Source organism: Alternaria arbusti, assembly GCF_024043155.1.
Source record: "Alternaria arbusti strain BMP 1465 chromosome Unknown scaffold_15, whole genome shotgun sequence".
NCBI lineage: Eukaryota > Fungi > Ascomycota > Dothideomycetes > Pleosporales > Pleosporaceae > Alternaria > Alternaria arbusti.
The window spans coordinates 679,062-698,491 of record NW_026249955.1 but is presented as its reverse complement, the minus strand read 5'-3'; the positions used below and the strand labels follow the sequence as shown (position 1 = coordinate 698,491).

Here is a 19,430-nt window from a genome sequence, read left to right as displayed (position 1 = left end):
CAGGCTTCGCAGACTTCTTAAATGCCATCGTCGGCTTTGTTGTAACGAGTACCGGCCGTGTAGCTTCACCGCCGCATATCGTGATATAGAGGTGTTCGCGGTCGTCTGTAGGTGTGGATGGAGGGGTCCGATGACGTTGGGGAGAGCAGCGCGTTCGCTATGCTGCGACGGCCTTGTCGACTTCGCAAGGTTCCCTGCTGATGTGCCATCATGGAAGTGCCGCAATGTCGAGATGGGGTGAGGTTGATAGTGGATGTTCAGCAAGGGGGAGGCGTGTGAGGGCTAGCACGAAGCCCACGCCGCACGGTGCTACCTCGGACTGCGTCATGTCTCGTGCGAGAGTAACATTACAACCTGGGAAGCTCACATCTTTTAAATTCACTTGTTATCGCTCTACGGAATTCCACGCTGCTGACGAATTGGCCCTTGTTCAATCGCCATGATGCTGAGGATGACGTGGAAAAATTCATCTGAGTTCAAGTTGTCATTGGATCGAATTTTTCGAAAGGGAATCTATATGCAGCTCTGAAAGGAAAAGCAAATGTAATCACATGGAGACTGCAGCTTATGCTCCCCCAATGTAAAGGTGGGGTCTTTGCATGGTATCTCTGATGCCGCCACTTCATCCCTCTCCTCTCGTATCCATACCACAAACGCCCTAAGCCTACGAGAAACTCCATATTGTGAATCATGAGCCCATCCTACGGGGTCGCCGTCCATGCGGCCGAAACCGATATCCATATAAACACCCTTCACAACGCCATTTGTTATGTATGCTCAAACGCCATGCCGTCTGTCGTAGGCTGTTAAGCTCAAGCCTGCTCGTTGATATGACCATTCGTCGTAGTCATGACAGGAACATGGACCTTGACCGTAGAAATATGATCCACCTCATCCGTCAATTCCACCTCGGTGGTCTGCCCCTCGGGTATCATCTTGTGTTCCAGCGTCCACCCCGCCCTGCGCGCCAACTCCGCAACCACGACGTCGCAGTCGCCAAGCAGGTTGATATCGAAATTGATGTGGTGGATGGGATCGCGCGAGATGTAGATCTGCGGTATGTCCCGGGGGAGGAAGTTTGGTATTTCGGATACGGGGGCGACTTTCATCGAGGTGCCCATGACGATGACGAGGTCGACTTTGTCTTTGTCCACGTCTTTGAGGCGGTCGAAGAAATCGTTGGGCAGGGCTTCGCCGAAGAAGGTGATGTCGGGTTTCATGATGCCGGGCTGCGGGATGTCGAAGGCGCCGTCGGACTCTGAGTCTTCGTCGCTCGAGCGCTTCTTGCGTGCGCCATTGCCGTTCGAGGTTCGCTTGCGCTTCTTGCTGGGCTGGGCGGCGATTTCGTCTTTGCAGCGCTTGCACTCGGCGGGCTTTTGCGCGCGCACACAGTCGAAGATGTCTTCGCCGGGGACCTTGAACTTGCACTTCCGACATGTTGCCGTCGCCCAGGAGCCGTGGCACTGGATGAGCTTCTCCTTGCGTATGCCCGCGTGTGCCTCCACATTGTCAATGTTCTGTGTGTAGTTGGTAAGCAGCTTCTCCTTATCCTGCAGCAGCCGGATGAACTCGTGCGTGGGCGTCCACTTTTCAAGATCGGGTATGATGTCGCCGGCGAGCGCGTAGAAGGTGCGGGGGTTCTCGTCGAAGTTGTGGATGTCAAAGACCTCCTCGGGCTCGTCGTAGCCCATCTCGCGCAGCCGTGAGTAGAAACCTGTATTCTTGGAGCGGAAGTCGGGTATGCCAAGACTCGTCGATATGCCGGCGCCCGTGATGACCATGATGTTCTTGCGTTCGCGCAGCAGCTTCGCAGCGTCGTCGATGGTCTTGTACTGGGCCAGCCGCGGCCGCTTGTTCAGCTCGCGGTTGATGGCCAGCCCAAGCAGCTGGTAGAAGCTCTCGTCGGGCGCTTCTTCGAGAAACTTGGGGATCTTGACGCCAAAGGCAGTGCACAGCTTGCGCGCCGTCATCTTCTCGCTCGTGATGTTCTCCATGACAAATGCGCTGGCGCCAATCTCATGGAGCCGCTGGCGCAGGCGGCGGGCCTCGTCGGCGGTGCACGTGTCTACGCCTATGGGGTGTCAATGGTGGTGGAAGTGGAAGGCGCATGCTGGCCAGACTCACCATCGTCCGAGTACTCAAAGGCTTCCACTTCGTCTAGAATCTCCTCGTACAGGGAGGCCTGGTCCCACGCGCCGCCATCCTCTTCGTCCTGATCGGGCGCAGGCGCGGGCGCGTCCTCGTTTCGGGGCTTGGTTGCGCCTCCCGCTCCTGGGTCAGCCTTGATAGCGCCAGCGGGGGGCGGAGCGGGGTGCTGGGCGACGGCGGGTCCCTCGTCGGGATGGGCAGCCATGGTGTTGTCTCCCGCGCTTCTCGCTGTCGGCCAGTGTTACGAGTCTCAGACAGAGCGAAAGGTGGTCCGTCGGGTAAGTTGATGATACATGACGCTAGGCGATAAGGGGCCGGGCGGAGATGGCCGCATCGGTTTGCTAGTCTGATATCCACCCGGACTACTTGGGTGCACATGCACTACGACTTGTCGTCTTCTTCTTCGCCAGTCTCAGCATATATCAGTATGCAGTATCGAAAATATGTGCATGAGCTGCACACTGCTACACAGCTGCCCGGGATTCTCGACCACTAGACGAATCACAGCAGCAGCAATGCAGCTTTCTGCACACTTCTCCCCTCGTTGGTGGGAAGCTCCGCTGTCCTGCATGCTTCTACTCGTCACTTTTTGACCTTTGTCCTGTATAAGGTTCACAGCCTGTTCTATAAGCAAGGTGAAGAGTCTGCTCGTTTCCATTCTGTCGCTCATTATTTCTCCTCTTCATGGCCTCAATGAATACCGTCGCCTCAGGGCTGGTCCCTTCTTCGCTTCCTACTACTGGACGGTTGCTGGTTGACAGTCACGAGAATCCTGTACCACCACATCCAATTCCAGCCTCGTCTAAAATTCGTCACCGCGGGGCAGTCGCATTGCCCAATCCACTGCAATACAGCAACGTCACACCTTCATCTTCCCACGTCAAGTTGAGCAAGTTGGAAACGCTGCCTGTCGAGATCGTTGACCAGATACTGTCCTACCTCATCCACCCATGCTGTCGGCTGCCGGGTCTCACTGAGACTCAGAGTAGATACGACGTATCGGAGAAGCAGAAGCGGAGCATCAAGGACGAAGAAGACTTGACCCAAGGTGCAGACAGTCATCGCTGGGCTGCAGATATCTTCTCTCTTCATGTACTTCCACATCCTTTCAATGCCCTGTCGCGCACATCCAGAAGATGCAATGAATTCGTTGAGGGGTACTGCTCGCATCTCGTTCGACAATGCAACATATTCAATCTGCCATTCGCTCAGCTGGACAGGTACGGTGCCGTTCATCCAGATATGAGTCATATCGTATATCGACGACTATGGCTGCAACATGCCCCTCGGAGGTGTATCTATTGTTTTGTGGCATTAGACACCTATCCGTTTCCACTTGTCAAACGTATCATTACGGCTTGTGAAGGGTGCTTCTACCGTCAGACCTTGGTGCGTTTATCCCATTGGCTCTCTCCATTTCTGATCGCACAAGCTAACAAAGACCCATAGACAGTCGATGAAGTGCAGATGCAATACCACATCTCCGCCGCCACTGTTCTCGCCTCTCACCACATCAGAGGCAATCCCGGCTCAGTATGGGTCTTGCGCGTTGACGTGGAAGCGCTGGCCCTACAACTCTACCGTACTCGAGAATTCCACAATGCCCGTAAGGAGCAATTCGGCAAACCGTGCTCTATCTGCGCTATCACCAGATTCAGACTGGGGCATCATATCGGCAAGCCGCGACCGGTTCAGAAAGCTGCTGTCCGCTTGATTGCGAAGACGCGGTCTACGAGACGTTCAACACGATCTTCATGAATAGACGATAATATCTCTGACGCATACCTCTATCAATACCCTTCTCCTACCGCAACAATAGTAAACGCGTTTACTGAAAACATACTTCTCCTTACGCACACATGTCGCATTTCCTTCCGCCTTCCAGACCCCGAGAATACGGTGGGGTCAGTACATCTGTCATCCCCCAGCACGCACATTGTAGATCTCTCATCTGCGGATTTCTTATGGGCTCTACACAATACATCAATGGTTCATGTACATTGGGTTCTTTTGTAACAGACTACTGTGTCAAGATTGCACATATCTTCGGAATGACTCTTCTCTACGTTTCGTGTCAGCATCCTACTAATGCACGCCTCACTTGCCGCTTCGAATACATTGGCAACTATTTTTGTTCCCTAACATGACTTGCTCGACCTTATCGTGGTGCAAATGTATTTCAATGCCTACATCATATGCGCTCTCGTGCGTAGGTGCCTGTTCATGCTCATGCGCAAAACTTGCCCGTACACATCAGTCACGGATGTAGTCTAATTAGATCAGAGACGCATAGTAACGCAAATATACTCAAGATTAAAAAATGATGTCCGCGAGACTACAAATGGCCGCTCACATGTCAACGCGCCAGCCCATGCGTCATAGGCCCGCGCAACGCGTCTTGCCGAAACCCCACGCGACAAAAGTTCGGCCCGCACCTTTCGCGCAGCTCCACCACCACCACACCACCACTACTCCTTCACACCCACTCTTGCGCGCGCGCTTCCCTCCTAATACCTCACGATGCTCGACATCCACCGCCCCTCCTCCGCCCCCGACACGAAAATCTTCTTCTCCCACAGCCTCCTCCCCAGCTACATCGACCCGCAAAATGTCTCCACGAAAAAGAAACCCTTCTCCGCCTTCTCTGCGCAGAAATACAGCCACACTGTCGACCTCATCCTGCCCGAAGAAATGTACGAGCTCGTCAAGAACGAATTCCACCGCGCCGACAGCCCCGCCCTTACCCAATACGCGCGCGTCCACATGTCACTCTCCGAAATCCTCGAAGCCGACTTCCTGAACACGTATATCAAACAAGGCAACATTATGATGCTGAGCGAAGGACGAGCCTTGTTGGACGATCGATTCGAGCTGTATAACGGTGTGTTGCGCATGGAGCTTACGCGCCCGTCGTACGAGCGCTGCGGGTTGCAGGGTGTACCCGTGGAAGACGGGGGAAGGAAACACCAAAAACAGCGGTGGGTTGTTGAATACGATTTACGTGAGAGCAGTATGAAACATGGGAAAAAAGGGTTTGGGAGGTTGGAGTGGGCGGCGAGGAATGTGCTGGATAAGAGTCTGACGTGGTTGTTTTATAATGCGAGTCCGACGTCGAGGGAGGCGCTGGGGGAGGGCAGGGAGTTGATTGAGAAGCATGCGCCGTGGGTGTGCGATGTTCTGCCTGAGGAGAGGAGGTTGGGTGGGGTGCGCGTGCCTAGGGTGAGTGTTGCGGGGCTGAAGGATGTTTATGATGAGGATGAGGCGATGGGGCTGCTGGAGTGGATTCACATGCTTCAGTTGGGCTCTCCAAGGGTCGAGGTGGGCGATGATATAAACCCGCATTTGTCACGCTACGAAGTTCCTGATCTGGGTCGAGGCGTTGGGGAGAGGGGTATGGTTACGGTTCGGTGGAGGGGCTTCATGGGACCGGCTTTTATGCGCGATCTTTTTCTGATGGTGAGAAAGGAGGGGTTTAAGAAGAGAGAGAAGAAGGTTAATGGGACGCAAGATATGGATGTGGATGTGGATATGGAAGGAGGGGATGGGATGCACGGCGAAGAGGCAGATTGGTTCGCAATGAGCGCGCAGGCTTTTGGGGGCAAGCATGCGTGGACGGTGATGCAGTTTGAAGGGCGGGAGACGCTGGTCTGGGAGATGGAGGGTTGAGTTGGGCTGGAGCACGCGATGAACGCAACGCCTTCGCCTTCCATTCATCATCGTCCTCGACATCATACGACACGATCAAAGCCTTCGGACCACCAAAGCCATCATATCTCTCACACAACCATCCCATCCCGAGCAAGGACAAAACCACCTATCCCGCATCGCCGCCCACAGACTCTTCGATCGGGCGAGCAGAGCCTCAACCCTCGTACAAACGCTTGGCCTGCATCAATTCGGGATATCCATTCTCGCCCAGCCATTCCTAGTGTACATGTACCACCTCCCTCGCAACCATCACGCATTCCCTGCATGATGGCGCTTCCGAGACTTGTTGGGACCCTGCAGCATGCGTGTTTTTTGGCTAAGAGGGATCGAGGATGCTATCTTTGGTGCGCCGTGTCGGAAATGCAGGGTGCGTGAGTGCTGTGTGCGAGGGGACACGACGTTGCCGGGAGCCATGTGATGGTCCTGCTGTACGCATGCGACAGCTTGTAGCGGACAGGATGTAGGTGGTGTGGTAGGAGGGTTCGCAAAGGGTGTTTGGGACATGTGAATTGCAGCTGTATGTCTAGATAGGAATACAACAAGTTGTGAAGATATTGAGGACTACATACTAGAACATCGCTATCGTTCGACTGCATCAGTACGTTCCATCTCCTCAAGTCTTCGCACACCCTTACCCCCTACTCGGACATACTGCCCCCAGAAACCCCCCTCCCCCCTCCTCGGCGTTTGACACGCCACCTTCATTCGCCGACCCCCTCCACACACAATAGCTCGCACACTATCCTAACCGCCGTGGCTTCCACATGGCCGCCCACCGCCAAACTCCCACTACCATTCCACACCACCATATTCCATCGCGCGGGTAGCCAGTCTCGCATCAAACAAACTTTCCCTAGCCCGCTCCGTCGCACGTGGCCGTGGCAATTTAGAGTTCGATACCATCAACGACGCCAGAACGCTTGACTCGATAGTCGCCTCAGCGGCGCTACTCTCGGCGCTACATGTACGCTTTTCCGAACCTTGATTCATGAAAATCTGCGGCTAATCTAATCATTAGACTACTCTGGCAGAGACGGTGCGGTTGAGGCTCAATGCTGAGGTTTTTGGCGTCTGGGTCTGGGTCTGCAAGCCTTGCGGAGGCGCACGGGTGTGGGAGAGTCGCGGAGCATGGTGAACTGGCGGAGTAGTCACCGAAGTGCGGTCCTAATGTGAGAAGCGAATGCGACGGGAGATTGCCATACATACTATTGCGGGTGTTGAGCACGTGGATTAGTTCTAGTTCTACGGTGGATTTTGGCGTCTACGGTTGAGATTGCGATGGCGGGTTTGTTATGGGGGTCTGGATTTGGGTTTTGAGCTTGGGGTCTGTGGGGGCGCTATGGAGGACATAGGCGGAGGTATAGGTAATAAAGTTATCGGTATGCTATCAGAGTTATAAAATATGTGCATATGTTAGTATGGGTGTGGGTGGTGAGATTCAGGTGCTAAGGTGTGCGAGATACTCTTAGAGTTGTGACTACGTGCATATTTTGAGTATGGGCGCCTCGATGATGGCGATGGTACGGACGTAAGTGATGAGTTGAGTACTGGCGCAGGTTCCGGTCGAGGACATGGACGGCCCCGTGGTGCCTGGCTATCTGGTGCTCGTTGAAGTACCGTGTCATGCGGCTGTGAGCGATGTTGCTGAGCTTGCATACTCGTGTTAGCATTGCCTTTCTTCGAGGACGCCAGGTGGAGCAATGACTCTCCGACACGAGTGCCCATGATCCGATTCAGGTATCAGTGAGGCAGCAGTCAGCGTGATACAACTTCGGGGCGATGATACCGATGGCGAAGTATTGTTGTGGCTTGATGAAGCATTGCACATCACGAGAGAAGAGTCGGTCAGTGTCTTGGACTCAGTGCTGCCTAGACGCCCACGCTCGTGATTGCAGAGGTCAACGCGACCCGTTGGGTCAGGCCTTGTCGTATCAGTGGGTAGACATGTAAGCATTCGGTCTGAGTGGCTGATGACTGAACTGGGGTCCAGTGCATATCTCGACGAGTCAAGCGTGAGGAAGCCTTGCTGCGGAACTCAGTCAGCACAGTACCCTGTCGTTATCGATTTCGCAAGTCTGTCAGTGCCAAGCTGATGAATACGTGCCTTCACAGCCATGGTCAAGCGAAGTCAAATGTTGACTATACACATGCCGAAGTTCTTTGCCAGGCGCCTACCAGGGATGCCTTGACAGTCAACTCCACATACCCACAAAAGCTTTGTCGACTCCACAACTCCACTACCATCGTCTTTCGCGTTACACCTCCAGATAGAGTAAAGTTGATAGACGCATCTTGTGAGCCTCAATACTCCACAGAAACCGCAGGACTGAGCTTAGCTGACTCCCCAGTACAAACCGTCTTCATGGTCTCCACGTTCACCGGCTCGGAAACTTTCGGCCATCTTGGCTTCCGTACTTGGCCTCGGGAATATTTTTTGACGTTTCGCAGATCTAACCCGGATGAGAAAGTTGCTTTAGGTAATCGAGTCCACTGCCGGAGCAAAAATGGTTTCGTTTCTGTTTTTTCGGTACCGACACGATAGGAGTTTGGTTGATGGACCCTTTGCCACGCGAAGTATGCAAAAGCAACTGTCAAGACAAAAAGCTTGGTACAATGAGTAAGCCAGGCAGTTACAAGCATGGAGTTCAAAAAGCACATCCAGCTGTTCCAGAACTAGAAAACGAAGGCGAAAATACGATGCGAGGCCACCCGTTGAAGGCTTAGCTGTTCCCCTGGGCCCACCCAATGGGAACGCGACGCTGCAAATACCAAGGCGGTAGTTGGCTACCATCCTCGTGTTAAGGTTCCAGTTGTCGTTCCGATCCGCACCGCTAGCAATGTAAGGCGTGCTAAAAATACGCCTCTGGAGCTCGAAGTCTCGAAACCCACTGCTCCACCATGATACGATGTGTGATCGCGAGCTTTCAGCAGGAAAGTGGACGTTTCGTATATGGCGAAAACCTTGGAACTGACTGCGGGGCGCATCAGTGTTGACAACTCGCTTGTCATCGGAGGTAAGCCGCTGCGCCCACATGCGAGACTGCATCGGACGATAGGAGGGAAAGTGAACATGCTGTTGAGGCCTGCAGGATCCATGCACGTGCAGGATCTTGTTTTCTGGTAGCGAAAGAATGAATAAAAAAATAACCCGTCTGTTATGCTGCAGCCCCAAGGAAAAGGTTAAGCTTTTTGGCCCTTCTCGGGGATAAACACGAGAGGTACTGTGACATCGCTGGCAGGTTTGACTCACGACACGAGGTCCAAAAGCTGAAACTCTTCTTGGCCCTCTGCACGCCGCATTCTGCTGAGACATACGGTCGCTGGGCTTACGCTTGTCGCTCCGGAGGCCAGAATTATGTCATCGGTGAGGCTTACGCCACATCATCCGCCTTGGTCGGTCGCGGAGAGGTGACTGTGCAACCTGCGATGAGGGCGGAAAGCAGGAACACGGCAATGTGCTGATTCCATCGATGAGCAGTCAGACGGCACGCACTTGCCGTGCCTCTGCCATCGCCATCTATCTGCCACAAACCGCCCTTGTTGCCCTCTCTGTGCCGCTCATCTCTTCTTTGGGGCCAGGCTTCAAAATTCTCTTCTCGCTATCTGCTATGACACGCACACTAGCACCAGGCGTTCGGACGTCGGAGAGGAGATCCATACCCTGGAGCGATCGAATTAGCGGGCGTGTACCCCACCGAGCCCTCAACGATGGTAGACCCACATGATTCGATGTTTTGCCACGATACGGCGTGAGATGGTGGACACGGCGGCACGCTATGCGGCCGGAGGCTTGCACGACCCTTGTGTTCCCACCTCTGGGGCTATTGATGTGGCTTTATGCCGGGACTTTGGTTCGTGTCACGTCGAGAGAAGAGGCGTGCTTGCACATGTATGGTATTGTGCTGGCCGCAGGTGAGAAAGCCACATGAACAGGGGTTTGCCTGCACGAGTCAGCATGTTAGCGCCTATCTCAGGGCGTTAAGGCGGTTGCCGTGGCGTAGTAAGTTTACTTGGACTTCTACCTTGCGAGCCGGACTCATTGTTGCGTGCATGGCAGGGAGCAGATCCGAGTGTACCGAGGTGCATGTCGTGACTTGACGTGTTAACAGCTCAAAAGACGCGGGTGAGCTGACGATGCAAGGCGCCTGTGACTAAGCGGAGGCATCGGTGCTATGATCATGTTCACAAACACGGCAATGGCAAGAACGTTGGAAGCATCGATTGTGTAGAGTAGTCGTGAATTCGTCTATCTTGTGCCGTGCACTGTAATTAAATGTAATGCGCGCTTGAAGAACAGCAGAATAGAAATCAAATAGTTAACGGCCCGAATTTAGCACCAACATGGTTCACTAGATCCACCAAAAATGCCCACCGTGCTTCTTGCAAGCGCTTACTGACGAGGTAGGAAGTACCGTCGTTGTTGTAGTCCATACGTGACCGAAAGTAATGACCTCGGTCGTAGTAGTAAAGGCAAACTTGGACTTGGTCTTAGTGGGAGTCGGCAGCGTGGTAGTTGAGGTGAGGAGGCCGGAAAGAACAGTAGGAGGAGGAAGTGTCTCTGTAGCAGACTCTGTGAGAAGAACACTCTCAGTTGTGGTGATAGCTGGTGCAGTCACAGTAGCGAGTACTGCGACAGGAGTCTCGTAAGTAACAGTTGTCGTGGGAGCATCAGGAGCGCGGCGCTGAACCTGTCCAGCCTTATCCGCACGTCTCTGCTTTGCGGCTTCGACGCGGGCACGCGCCCATTCATAGTCGACTTCGCGGTCGCCCTTGCGAACCCAGCGGTGGAACTTGGGGATGGTGGTAGGTGTCTCGATAGCCGCCGCGTGAACTTTGGTGGGCGAGTACTCGCAAGGCTTGTCAGGCTTGCCCACGTGGGCCGGGGTAGTGCACGTGGCTTCGACAGTCTTAGTGGTGACGCCAAAGCTCTTGGTCCAAGAATGCCTGGTGCGAGTCATGGTTTTGGTAGTTGTCTCAGTGACTGCCTTTGGCCTGATTGTCTTGACCTTCTTAGCGGTGCCACTAGGCATCGTGACAGTCGAGAATGGTCCAGCAGTGACGACATCAGTCGAGGTGGTAGTGACAGTTTGAGTGATAGTAGGCGTCTCAGTCTTGGTGTCTGTGGTTGTCGCAGTATACGTGCTGGTGACTTTCGTGCCGACAGTCAGGTAGAGATCTGGATTCTTTAGTAAATGTGTTGTTCGGTTATTGAACACAAGAAGCCATACCTCTCTGCCATGCGAAAGGCTGACCATTCGAGCCGTCCTCGTTGGCTTCATTGTCTCCCAGAATCAGAAGTAGCCAGTGTCCTGAGCTCATCTGGTTCTTCTTGATAGGACAGTCTGCCACTTGATTCACATCGTCAGGTGTCGTTGGAATTTTGTCGCACAAGTATTCTTCGCCAGTGGTTTCCTCCACGTCAGGCGCGACGAGCACGACATCTGCCATACCATCCGCGTTGCAACCTCTGAAATATGTTACAGCAGAGAAGTCCTCGGTAGACTCTGAGTCGATGAAGTAGCTTCCCTCGTCGATAAAGTCAACACCATAGGCGTAACAGATACCACCGGAGCTCCCGAAGGGGTCATCGGCTTTGACGAGGGTGATGGAGGCGGCAGCCACCGCGAGGAATATAGAACGAGAATACATTTTGAAGCAAGTCAAGTCAACGACTGAAAGTACAGGTATGATACGCTGGATGTGGTATGCAGAGTCAGTGGGCCATGACCTCTTTTGTACCTTGTATGATGATCAAGCCCAGCAGGTTCTTCACAAATACGGCTTATCTTTTGCGCACTGAGCTGTGCCCCGACCCCCGAGTAAGCCGACATGGATCGAAGATGCAATGAAAATAGTCATGGCAAGTGCTTGATCTAACAGTGTCAACACGGAAGCGAGCTTGTGACAGACTGGAACAGGTGGGCGGGGCGGGCGGTCAGCAATTCGTGAAGACGTCAAGCGCAGTTCTGCGCCTCATCAGTACTTAGCCCTCGTAAGGCGTCGCATCGCTCTGCAGAAGGAAGAAAGTGGTGCTTAGTGGAGGAGGCGAAGGCACCCATGTATGTGCGGCCGCTATGGAAAGCCACTGAAATTAGTGCCGATCCGTGCTAGGCTTAGCGCCCACCCCCCTGAACCGATCTTAGTGTTCACGTCACTTCACTCGGCCCCAACGTCCGCATATTCTTGCACCAACTTGCAGCAAACCTGCCCGCTCAGTTGGTCGAACTTACTAATGATAGGCTGGCCAGTCGCTGATGAACCCGCGCTCCTGTTTCCAGCGCGTTCCCAGTAGCCGCGCATGCCGGTCCGAGCGTTGAAATTCGCACTTCCTTCTCCCCGTTCGTGTCTATTCGCGGGCGCATGCGATTGTCCGAGATAGTCGCATCCAATGCGATAGTCACAAGCTTTTCTAGCGGCCGCTCTGTCGGCCGTTCATCTGGATGAATGACCTGGATCTTGGTCATTCGAAGCCACCGAGTAAGTTCACGGGTCGGAAGGCCATCCCTGGAACCGCATGTCGAGCTACACAGCATGCATGGAAGGCACATCATGCTAACTTGCAGTCGGCGAATAATGGCAATGCCATACCGAGCATGTAGTCCTCTTACACCATGTAGCTTATGAAGATCCTGATAAGCCCGTGTATGTTGGAGTCGGTCTACGCCACAGCCCAAGGGGGTCTCAATGTCCAGATTGGACGTTCAACGTCAGCAAGCGACCGGAAGGGATACCGCTGTCTTGGATACTTCTGTCAGCCTGACTATGACCTCGGCTGAGGGTACAATCTCGAAGAACCAGTGGGTTTTGGATTTGGCTGGTCCCTGCTCAATCGCCGTATATGCCGTACGATGTTATTTTGGTAACAGAGCTCAACATTTGATTGGAATCGCCTTAGGAAGTTTCCTCGGTACCGGATGGGACGGTCGTATTCCCGTCTTCCGATCGCGTGGGTCAGACCACATGCTTCGCACGAGTGGCATGCGTTCTTGATGCTTTTGTCACGTCGCAAACAGATTCTGCATCAGGCCTAAGGCACATCCTACACAACGTCAGTACCCACAATTAACCACTCCATGTGGGCTCTCGTCTCCGGTGAGCACAGAGTATGCTCGAGTAGCGGCCGTATCTTGTGGAGTACCCGATCTGTAATTCAATAGATCTTGCATCCGACAAGGGTCCATCACCTTACGCGAGCTCCTAGGATCCTTCACCTAAGAAAACGCTCCAACACGAGTAGGTCGCCCATCACGCACCGTTTCGAGTAAAGTTGGGACTACCACTGACTTAGCGCTGGTGTGGTCCCTTTATACCGGAATCCCGATTAGGAGCTACATCCGTGCACCGTCTGAGATCTTGGCTTCATCGACTTCGCCTCGCTCCTACCCACTCGGCGACATGGACGTAATCGAGCCACTGCCATAGCTGGGCTTCAGCCCATCGGTCGCTGCATCTACCGAGGCCAGACATTTGCCTAATCGGCCCTCATCATCAGCTATCCACGGCCGGGATCGTTCAAGTCCATCCCGTGTCATAGCACGAAATGAGCATTTCTAGGGCGCCCTGGCGTCGATCTCACCACCTGGACCACGCGGGTCCAACTGACATGCAGCACTAAGCGAGAAAAAGTCGGTGTCACGGCAAAGAAGGCGCTGGCTGACTTCGCCCTGGGCAGTACCCATGGCGAAGCTCAGATTACCGCCACCATTTGTGACTTACACTTTGGGGGCGTCTTTCCGACGTGTCTCATATAAATGGCACCTGTTTTCTGGTCAGCCCCAGCCCTACATTGATTAACTCCAGGAACCATTCGACATCCATTGGCCTGGTCAGCTTCTCTTCATATATACCGACCCGGTACCGTTCTTTCTTCGCCTTGATATATTGCATTCACACCATCATGTTGCTCCCTTCATTAGCCGCATGGTTTTCATTTGGATCAGTTGCACTCGCTGGTCCTCTACGGGCAGAACCATTATCCGATGAGTTCCCAACTTTTGACCAGATTGTCAAGAGGCAAGATGGTGCTTGCACCAACACAGCACGGACACGAAACTGCTGGAGTAATGGCTACAGCATTGCCACCGACTTCGATGCCAAGTCTCCCCCGGACGGCACCACCGTGACTGTAAGTATATCCAAGAATTCCTGCTCGAATAGATGCTGACACGTGACAGTACAACTTCGAGATCTCCAATGTTACCAGGGCCAATCCCGATGGAAGTGGTACTTCCAAGGAGATGATGCTCATCAACGGTCAATATCCTGGACCACTCGTACGAGCAAAGTGGGGTGACACAGTCATCATCAATGTCAAGAACAACCTCGAGCATAACGGAACCGGTATCCACTGGCACGGTATTAGACAGCTGAACTCCTGCCAGGATGACGGCGTCCCGGGAATCACCGAATGCCCGATCGCTCCTGGAAGAACCCGTCAGTACAAGTTCAGGGCAACTCAATTCGGTACAACATGGTACCACTCTCACTTCTCAGCCCAATATGGTGATGGTGTTGTCGGTACCATGATCATCGATGGACCAGCTACTGCCAACTACGACGTCGACCTGGGTACTCTCCCCATCACTGACTGGTACTACGTACCCGCTTTCACACTGAACGAAGTCGCCCAGCACTCTCAGCGTGGACCCCCCTCGCCCGACAATATCCTCGTCAACGGCACACACATCAACGCGGCAAACGACAACGGGAAGTACGCCAGAATCAACGTAGTAAAAGGAAAGAAGTACCGCATCCGACTCATCAACACAGCCGTCGACAGCACCTTCAGCGTGTCCATGGACGGCCACCCCTTCACGGTCCTCACCTCCGACTTCGTGCCCATCAAGTCGTACGTCACCGACCAATTGACCCTGCAGATCGGTCAACGGTACGACGTAGTCATCACCGCCAACCAAACCGTCGACAACTACTGGTTCCGGGTCGTAACCGGCAGCTGTGGCAGCAACAAGATCGCCTCAGCCGGCAAGCCCGTCGGCGCGATCCTGCACTACGACGGCGCATCCAGTACCTCAAACCCCACATTCAAGTCCTCAGTCACAATGCGCGCAGGCTGCGACGACGAGTCCTCATCCAACCTCATCCCCTTCGTCCCCAACACCGTCCCTACCTCCGTAATGGGCGAGGTTCAAAACCACAAAATGAGCGTAGACTCCTTTGCGGACCCTGCGAAGGACAACCTTTTCCGGTGGTTAATCGACGGCACGCCCCACGTCGTAGACTGGAACAATCCTTCGCTCGAAACTGTGCTTGGAGGCTCCCGCTCCATCGGTCCAAACGGCAACGTGTACACCATGGACAAAGAAGGCTGGTACATGTGGTACATCCAATCGACTTCTAAGATCGCCCTTCCCCACCCCATCCATCTCCACGGCCACGACTACTACATCGTGGGCCGCGGCGCAGGTACCTGGGACGGATCCACCAACGGCCTCAATTTCAACAACCCGACTCGTCGTGACACTGCTTTGTTGCCCGCCGGCGGCTACATGCTCATTGCTTTCCCTGCTGATAACCCCGGCATGTGGATTATGCACTGGTAAGTCCTGGCTGTACGAAGGTGCATTTGAGACATATACTGACTTCTTACCTCTAGTCACATTGCATGGCATGCGAGCCAGGGACTCAGCCTGCAGTTTATGGAGCGCATGAGTGAGATTCAGGGTACGCTGGGCGATACGAGTGTGTTGAAGCAGGGCTGTGATGAGTGGGATTCTTATTGGGCGGAGGGAAGCGCGCCGGATGGGGATAGACCGTACAATCAGACTGATTCTGGTATTTAGACGCGTTTCTCTTGGGGGAGTTACTGTTTGGGTCAATGTTTGGTTGCATGGCGTTTTTTTGGGTCGGGTTAGAGGGCTCACTGAGAGATTGGCTCCGTATCTAGGTTCTTTGTATATAATGTATCTTACACTATTCTTCATTGATACTCTTCATATCCATGTTTCTTCCGCGATCAATGTGCTGTGGTCTACAACTCATCCTTGTCCTCGTATGTCGTGACCTTCGTTCGTGCCTGTTCGATAAGGCCTTTCCGTACCATACTCGTAAGTACCTCGTACGCGACCTGCGCCGCTGCCATTCCTGTCGTTTCTGCTGCGCCGTCATACGCAGGACTGACTTCCACAATATCTGCACCGATAACATTCATGCCCTCAATACCTCTCAATATGCGGATGAGCTCACGCGTAGTCCAGCCGCCTGGTTCAGGTGTGCCCGTGCCCGGTGCGAGTCCAGGATCGATCACATCGATGTCGATGCTGAGGTAGACGGGCATCTCTGTGCCCACGCGGTTCATGATCGAGGTGATGACGCCCTTTACACCAATCTCATCGATGTCGTCTGTTGCGATGCGAATCCAGCCTTGCTGCGAGTCGTCGGTATAGTCCTCTGGTTCATCACCCGACAGTCTCGTCCTCAGCCCCGCGTGTACACTCGAGTCGTTTGCGATCAGACCCTCAGTGGCTGCAATCCAAAACATACTGCCATGATTGAAGAACGACTGTGTAGAAGGGTCTTCTTGGTCGATCCAAGCGGACGGGTACTTCGCCGGATGCCAGGTATCCAAGTGGGCGTCAAAGTGTACCACGGCAATCGGCTGCCCATATACATCCTTCAACGCCCTCAGAGCTGGAAGTGCAATGCTGTGATCTCCGCCAAGAGTCAGCAGCTTTGGCTTCTTGAGATACTGCACCCCACTCTCCGTGCTCTTCTCCGTCGCAGGTCTTTTTCCCAGCTCGAGAAAGGCCTCGCTCATTTGTTTCAACGCCAACGTGTTGTCGAAGGGCGTGATTGGTATGTCTCCGCAGTCTACGATCTTCGCCCATGACGTGTACGGGTTGAGGTTGGCTCGGGGGTTGAAGCCTCGGAAGGACGTCTGACGGCTTGAGCCGGCGCGGATTGCACGGGGTCCGAATCGAGCACCGGGTCGGTAGGAGACGGCAGTGTCGAAAGGCGCACCGAGAATGGCAATGTCGTAGGTCGTCTCTGGGTGTGTCAAGCAGCGCGTATGCGGTAGGTGAGCGAAAGTTGAGATGCCAGAGAAACCCCACTATGCACTTGTCAGCTAATACTCGGATGCTGCTGGAATGACACTCACATCTGTACCCCACTTCCTCTCCAATTCATCTAGTCGGTCTTGGGAAAAGGCTTGTTGGTCTTCGACATGATGAGTTGCGTGTGAAGAGACGCAAGCCGCACTTGCGACAGCAGCTACCCAATTCCACCGCATGATGCCCGTATTGTCAGATTGCAAGGGTTGCAAAGACAAAGCCTTGAGCTGAAGTACATGTGGGCGGCGTGTAGGGCGGAGGATTATGTAAATCGCGTCTTATCGTGTGTCGATGTCATTCCGATCCCGCCCTTCGGCGATGCGGGGCGTCCCAGAAAGGCAGGTCCAGCCTGGCGTGCGCGCGGAGAACGAGAGTAAGTCGACATTGCATTCGGTATGTGCTGAAGGAACAATATCGAAGGATGGCACGAAGTTGACGAGACAAGAGATGAGATGGAACACGAGTGGTGACGTAGTGGGCTTATCCCGTGAGAACGCGTCGTGCGCTAAGCCTGGATCCGCGACGCGCGACCTCAGGGTGCTCGAGCTCAACCACGACTATAGCTTTCTCAATTGACATATTGCGCATCATTCTCGAGCTCGTCCTTTCTAGTCACTACGTCCACGAAGCAATCAAAAGTTCTGCGCAAGATTCAGCGCCATGCCTGAGGTCAGGACGCGTCCAATTCGCACGCGCACGAAAGTTGCTGATATCACGTAGATCGCGGAAGTTGCGCGCATTGTCGGTTTCTTGAAGAAACATGCCGTTGGCAAGACGATCAGCAATGTCATGGCACAGGAAGATAATGTTCGTTTTCCCTTTCTTCATGATGGAACGTCGACTCACAATACCCAGATCGTCTTTGGAAAGGTCGGAACGTCTGCATCCGCCTTCCAAGAAGCCTTGACCGGAAAAAAGATAGTAGATGCACGACAGCAGGGCAAATACTTCTGGCTGGTCATGGACTCGCCGCCACATCCTCTGATGCACTTTGGAATGGCAGGCTGGATGGTTCGTAACTTCTGTACGGACTGTATGTGAGACATGTGCTGACTTTGTGTACCTGATTCAGAAATTCAGCAATGATGATTCAGCACATTATCGTCCGGCGAAACCTGAAGAGGCAGAATGGCCACCCAAGTACTGGAAATTTATCCTGCAGTTGAAAGACTCCAAGAACGAGATCGCCTTGGTAGACGCAAGACGGCTTGCTCGTGTGAGATTGGTAGACGCTGCTGCCGAAGACATGAGGAAGACCACACCACTGAAAGAGAACGGACCAGATCCTGTAATCGACAAGGATATCCTGACCGTGGACTGGCTCGGTAAGAAGCTGCGGAGCAAGAAGGTGCCTGTGAAAGCATTGCTCCTTGACCAAGCAAACGTGTCTGGCATAGGGAACTGGGTCGGTGACGAAGTCATGTACCAGGCTCGTCTACATCCCGAGCAGTATAGCAACACCTTTAGCGATGAGCAGATCAAGCGACTGCACGATGCTATCATGTACGTCTGCGACACCGCTGTAGAAGCCAACGGAGATTCGGACGCCTTCCCCAAAGATTGGTTGATGAAGCACCGTTGGGGCAAGGGCAAGAAGGAAGCCCAGACACTCCCCACCGGCGAGAAGATTACGTTCCTCAAGGTAGGTGGGCGAACTTCAGCCATTGTACCGAGTGTCCAAAAGAAGACGGCAGCTGTTGCTGGTGACGTGTCGGAGGGCGCAGACGAGAACGATGCAGAGGAGGATGCGAAACCTAAAAAGGGCGGCAAAAAGAAGGCCAAGACTGTCAAGGAGGAAGAGGAAGAAAACGTAGAGGACGCGAAACCTAAGAAGGGTAGCAAGAGAAAGGCTCAGGCTACCAAAGAAGAGGAAGATGTCGATGAAGCTGAAGAGGAGGCGTCAGTCAAACCAAAGCGAGGACGTAAGAATGCGAAGGAGGTCAAGGCAGAGGTCAAGGAGGAGGACGTTGATGCTACGGAGGAGAAGCTCCCAGTAAGAGCAAAACGTGGCAGCAAGAAGGCGAAAGTAGACGTGGAGGAAGCCGAGGATAAAGAGGTTATTGAAGCTGAAGAGATACAGCCGGTCAAGAAACGCAAGACTACTGCAAACGGTACCGCAAAGCAGAAGAAGGCTGCTACTGCGAAAGAAGAGGCCAAAGGCGATGATACGACTGCAAAAAGGCGATCAGGGCGTCTGTCCAAGTAGAGCGCTGTTGGAGAGTATGCACTACTAGAAATCTGTGTATAAATATTGTGTATCCCATAGTCGACTTAATTGACTGGAGAACGATATCATGAGGCGGGGTGTAGGCACGTGCGTGACGAGGTCGAGGTGCGGGCGCTGTGGTCATAGCACTGGAACATCTGAAATTCAAGCTCCCCACACACACGTAGTAGTGCCACATTGAGACTACCAGCCACCATTCCCGCGGCTGCTTGTTCCACACCCATTGTCGCGATGTTATACTGCATCGACTAAATCATCGCCCATCCACCCTAATTTCC

At 53.6% G+C, this 19,430-nt stretch overlaps 6 protein-coding genes across 6 annotated transcripts; 3 read left to right on the top strand and 3 right to left on the bottom strand.

Annotated features, from left to right (window-relative positions):
• Window positions 1-812: 812 nt before the first annotated feature.
• Window positions 813-2,353, bottom strand: J4E86_009088 (uncharacterized protein; the record flags this gene model as incomplete). The annotated part of the gene is made up of 2 exons (XM_051449595.1): window positions 813-2,071; window positions 2,125-2,353. 2 exons carry the CDS (start codon window positions 2,351-2,353, stop codon window positions 813-815), a joined length of 1,488 nt encoding a protein of 495 aa, XP_051299449.1.
• Window positions 2,354-4,668: 2,315 nt separating this feature from the next.
• J4E86_009087 (uncharacterized protein) lies at window positions 4,669-5,814 on the top strand (the record flags this gene model as incomplete). The annotated part of the gene is made up of 2 exons (XM_051449594.1): window positions 4,669-5,149; window positions 5,180-5,814. The coding sequence occupies 2 exons, from the start codon at window positions 4,669-4,671 to the stop codon at window positions 5,812-5,814; spliced, it is 1,116 nt and encodes a 371-aa protein (XP_051299448.1).
• Window positions 5,815-9,373: 3,559 nt separating this feature from the next.
• Window positions 9,374-11,505, bottom strand: J4E86_009086 (uncharacterized protein; the record flags this gene model as incomplete). The annotated part of the gene is made up of 3 exons (XM_051449593.1): window positions 9,374-9,517; window positions 10,290-11,032; window positions 11,085-11,505. The coding sequence occupies 3 exons, from the start codon at window positions 11,503-11,505 to the stop codon at window positions 9,374-9,376; spliced, it is 1,308 nt and encodes a 435-aa protein (XP_051299447.1).
• A 2,248-nt stretch (window positions 11,506-13,753) lies between these two features.
• On the top strand, window positions 13,754-15,656 carry J4E86_009085 (uncharacterized protein; the record flags this gene model as incomplete). Its single annotated transcript, XM_051449592.1, has 3 exons — window positions 13,754-13,981; window positions 14,031-15,412; window positions 15,470-15,656. 3 exons carry the CDS (start codon window positions 13,754-13,756, stop codon window positions 15,654-15,656), a joined length of 1,797 nt encoding a protein of 598 aa, XP_051299446.1.
• A 188-nt stretch (window positions 15,657-15,844) lies between these two features.
• Window positions 15,845-17,104, bottom strand: J4E86_009084 (uncharacterized protein; the record flags this gene model as incomplete). The annotated part of the gene is made up of 2 exons (XM_051449591.1): window positions 15,845-16,924; window positions 16,973-17,104. 2 exons carry the CDS (start codon window positions 17,102-17,104, stop codon window positions 15,845-15,847), a joined length of 1,212 nt encoding a protein of 403 aa, XP_051299445.1.
• A 481-nt stretch (window positions 17,105-17,585) lies between these two features.
• On the top strand, window positions 17,586-19,131 carry J4E86_009083 (uncharacterized protein; the record flags this gene model as incomplete). Its single annotated transcript, XM_051449590.1, has 4 exons — window positions 17,586-17,594; window positions 17,646-17,732; window positions 17,781-17,936; window positions 17,998-19,131. 4 exons carry the CDS (start codon window positions 17,586-17,588, stop codon window positions 19,129-19,131), a joined length of 1,386 nt encoding a protein of 461 aa, XP_051299444.1.
• Between the last annotated feature and the right edge of the window lie 299 nt (window positions 19,132-19,430).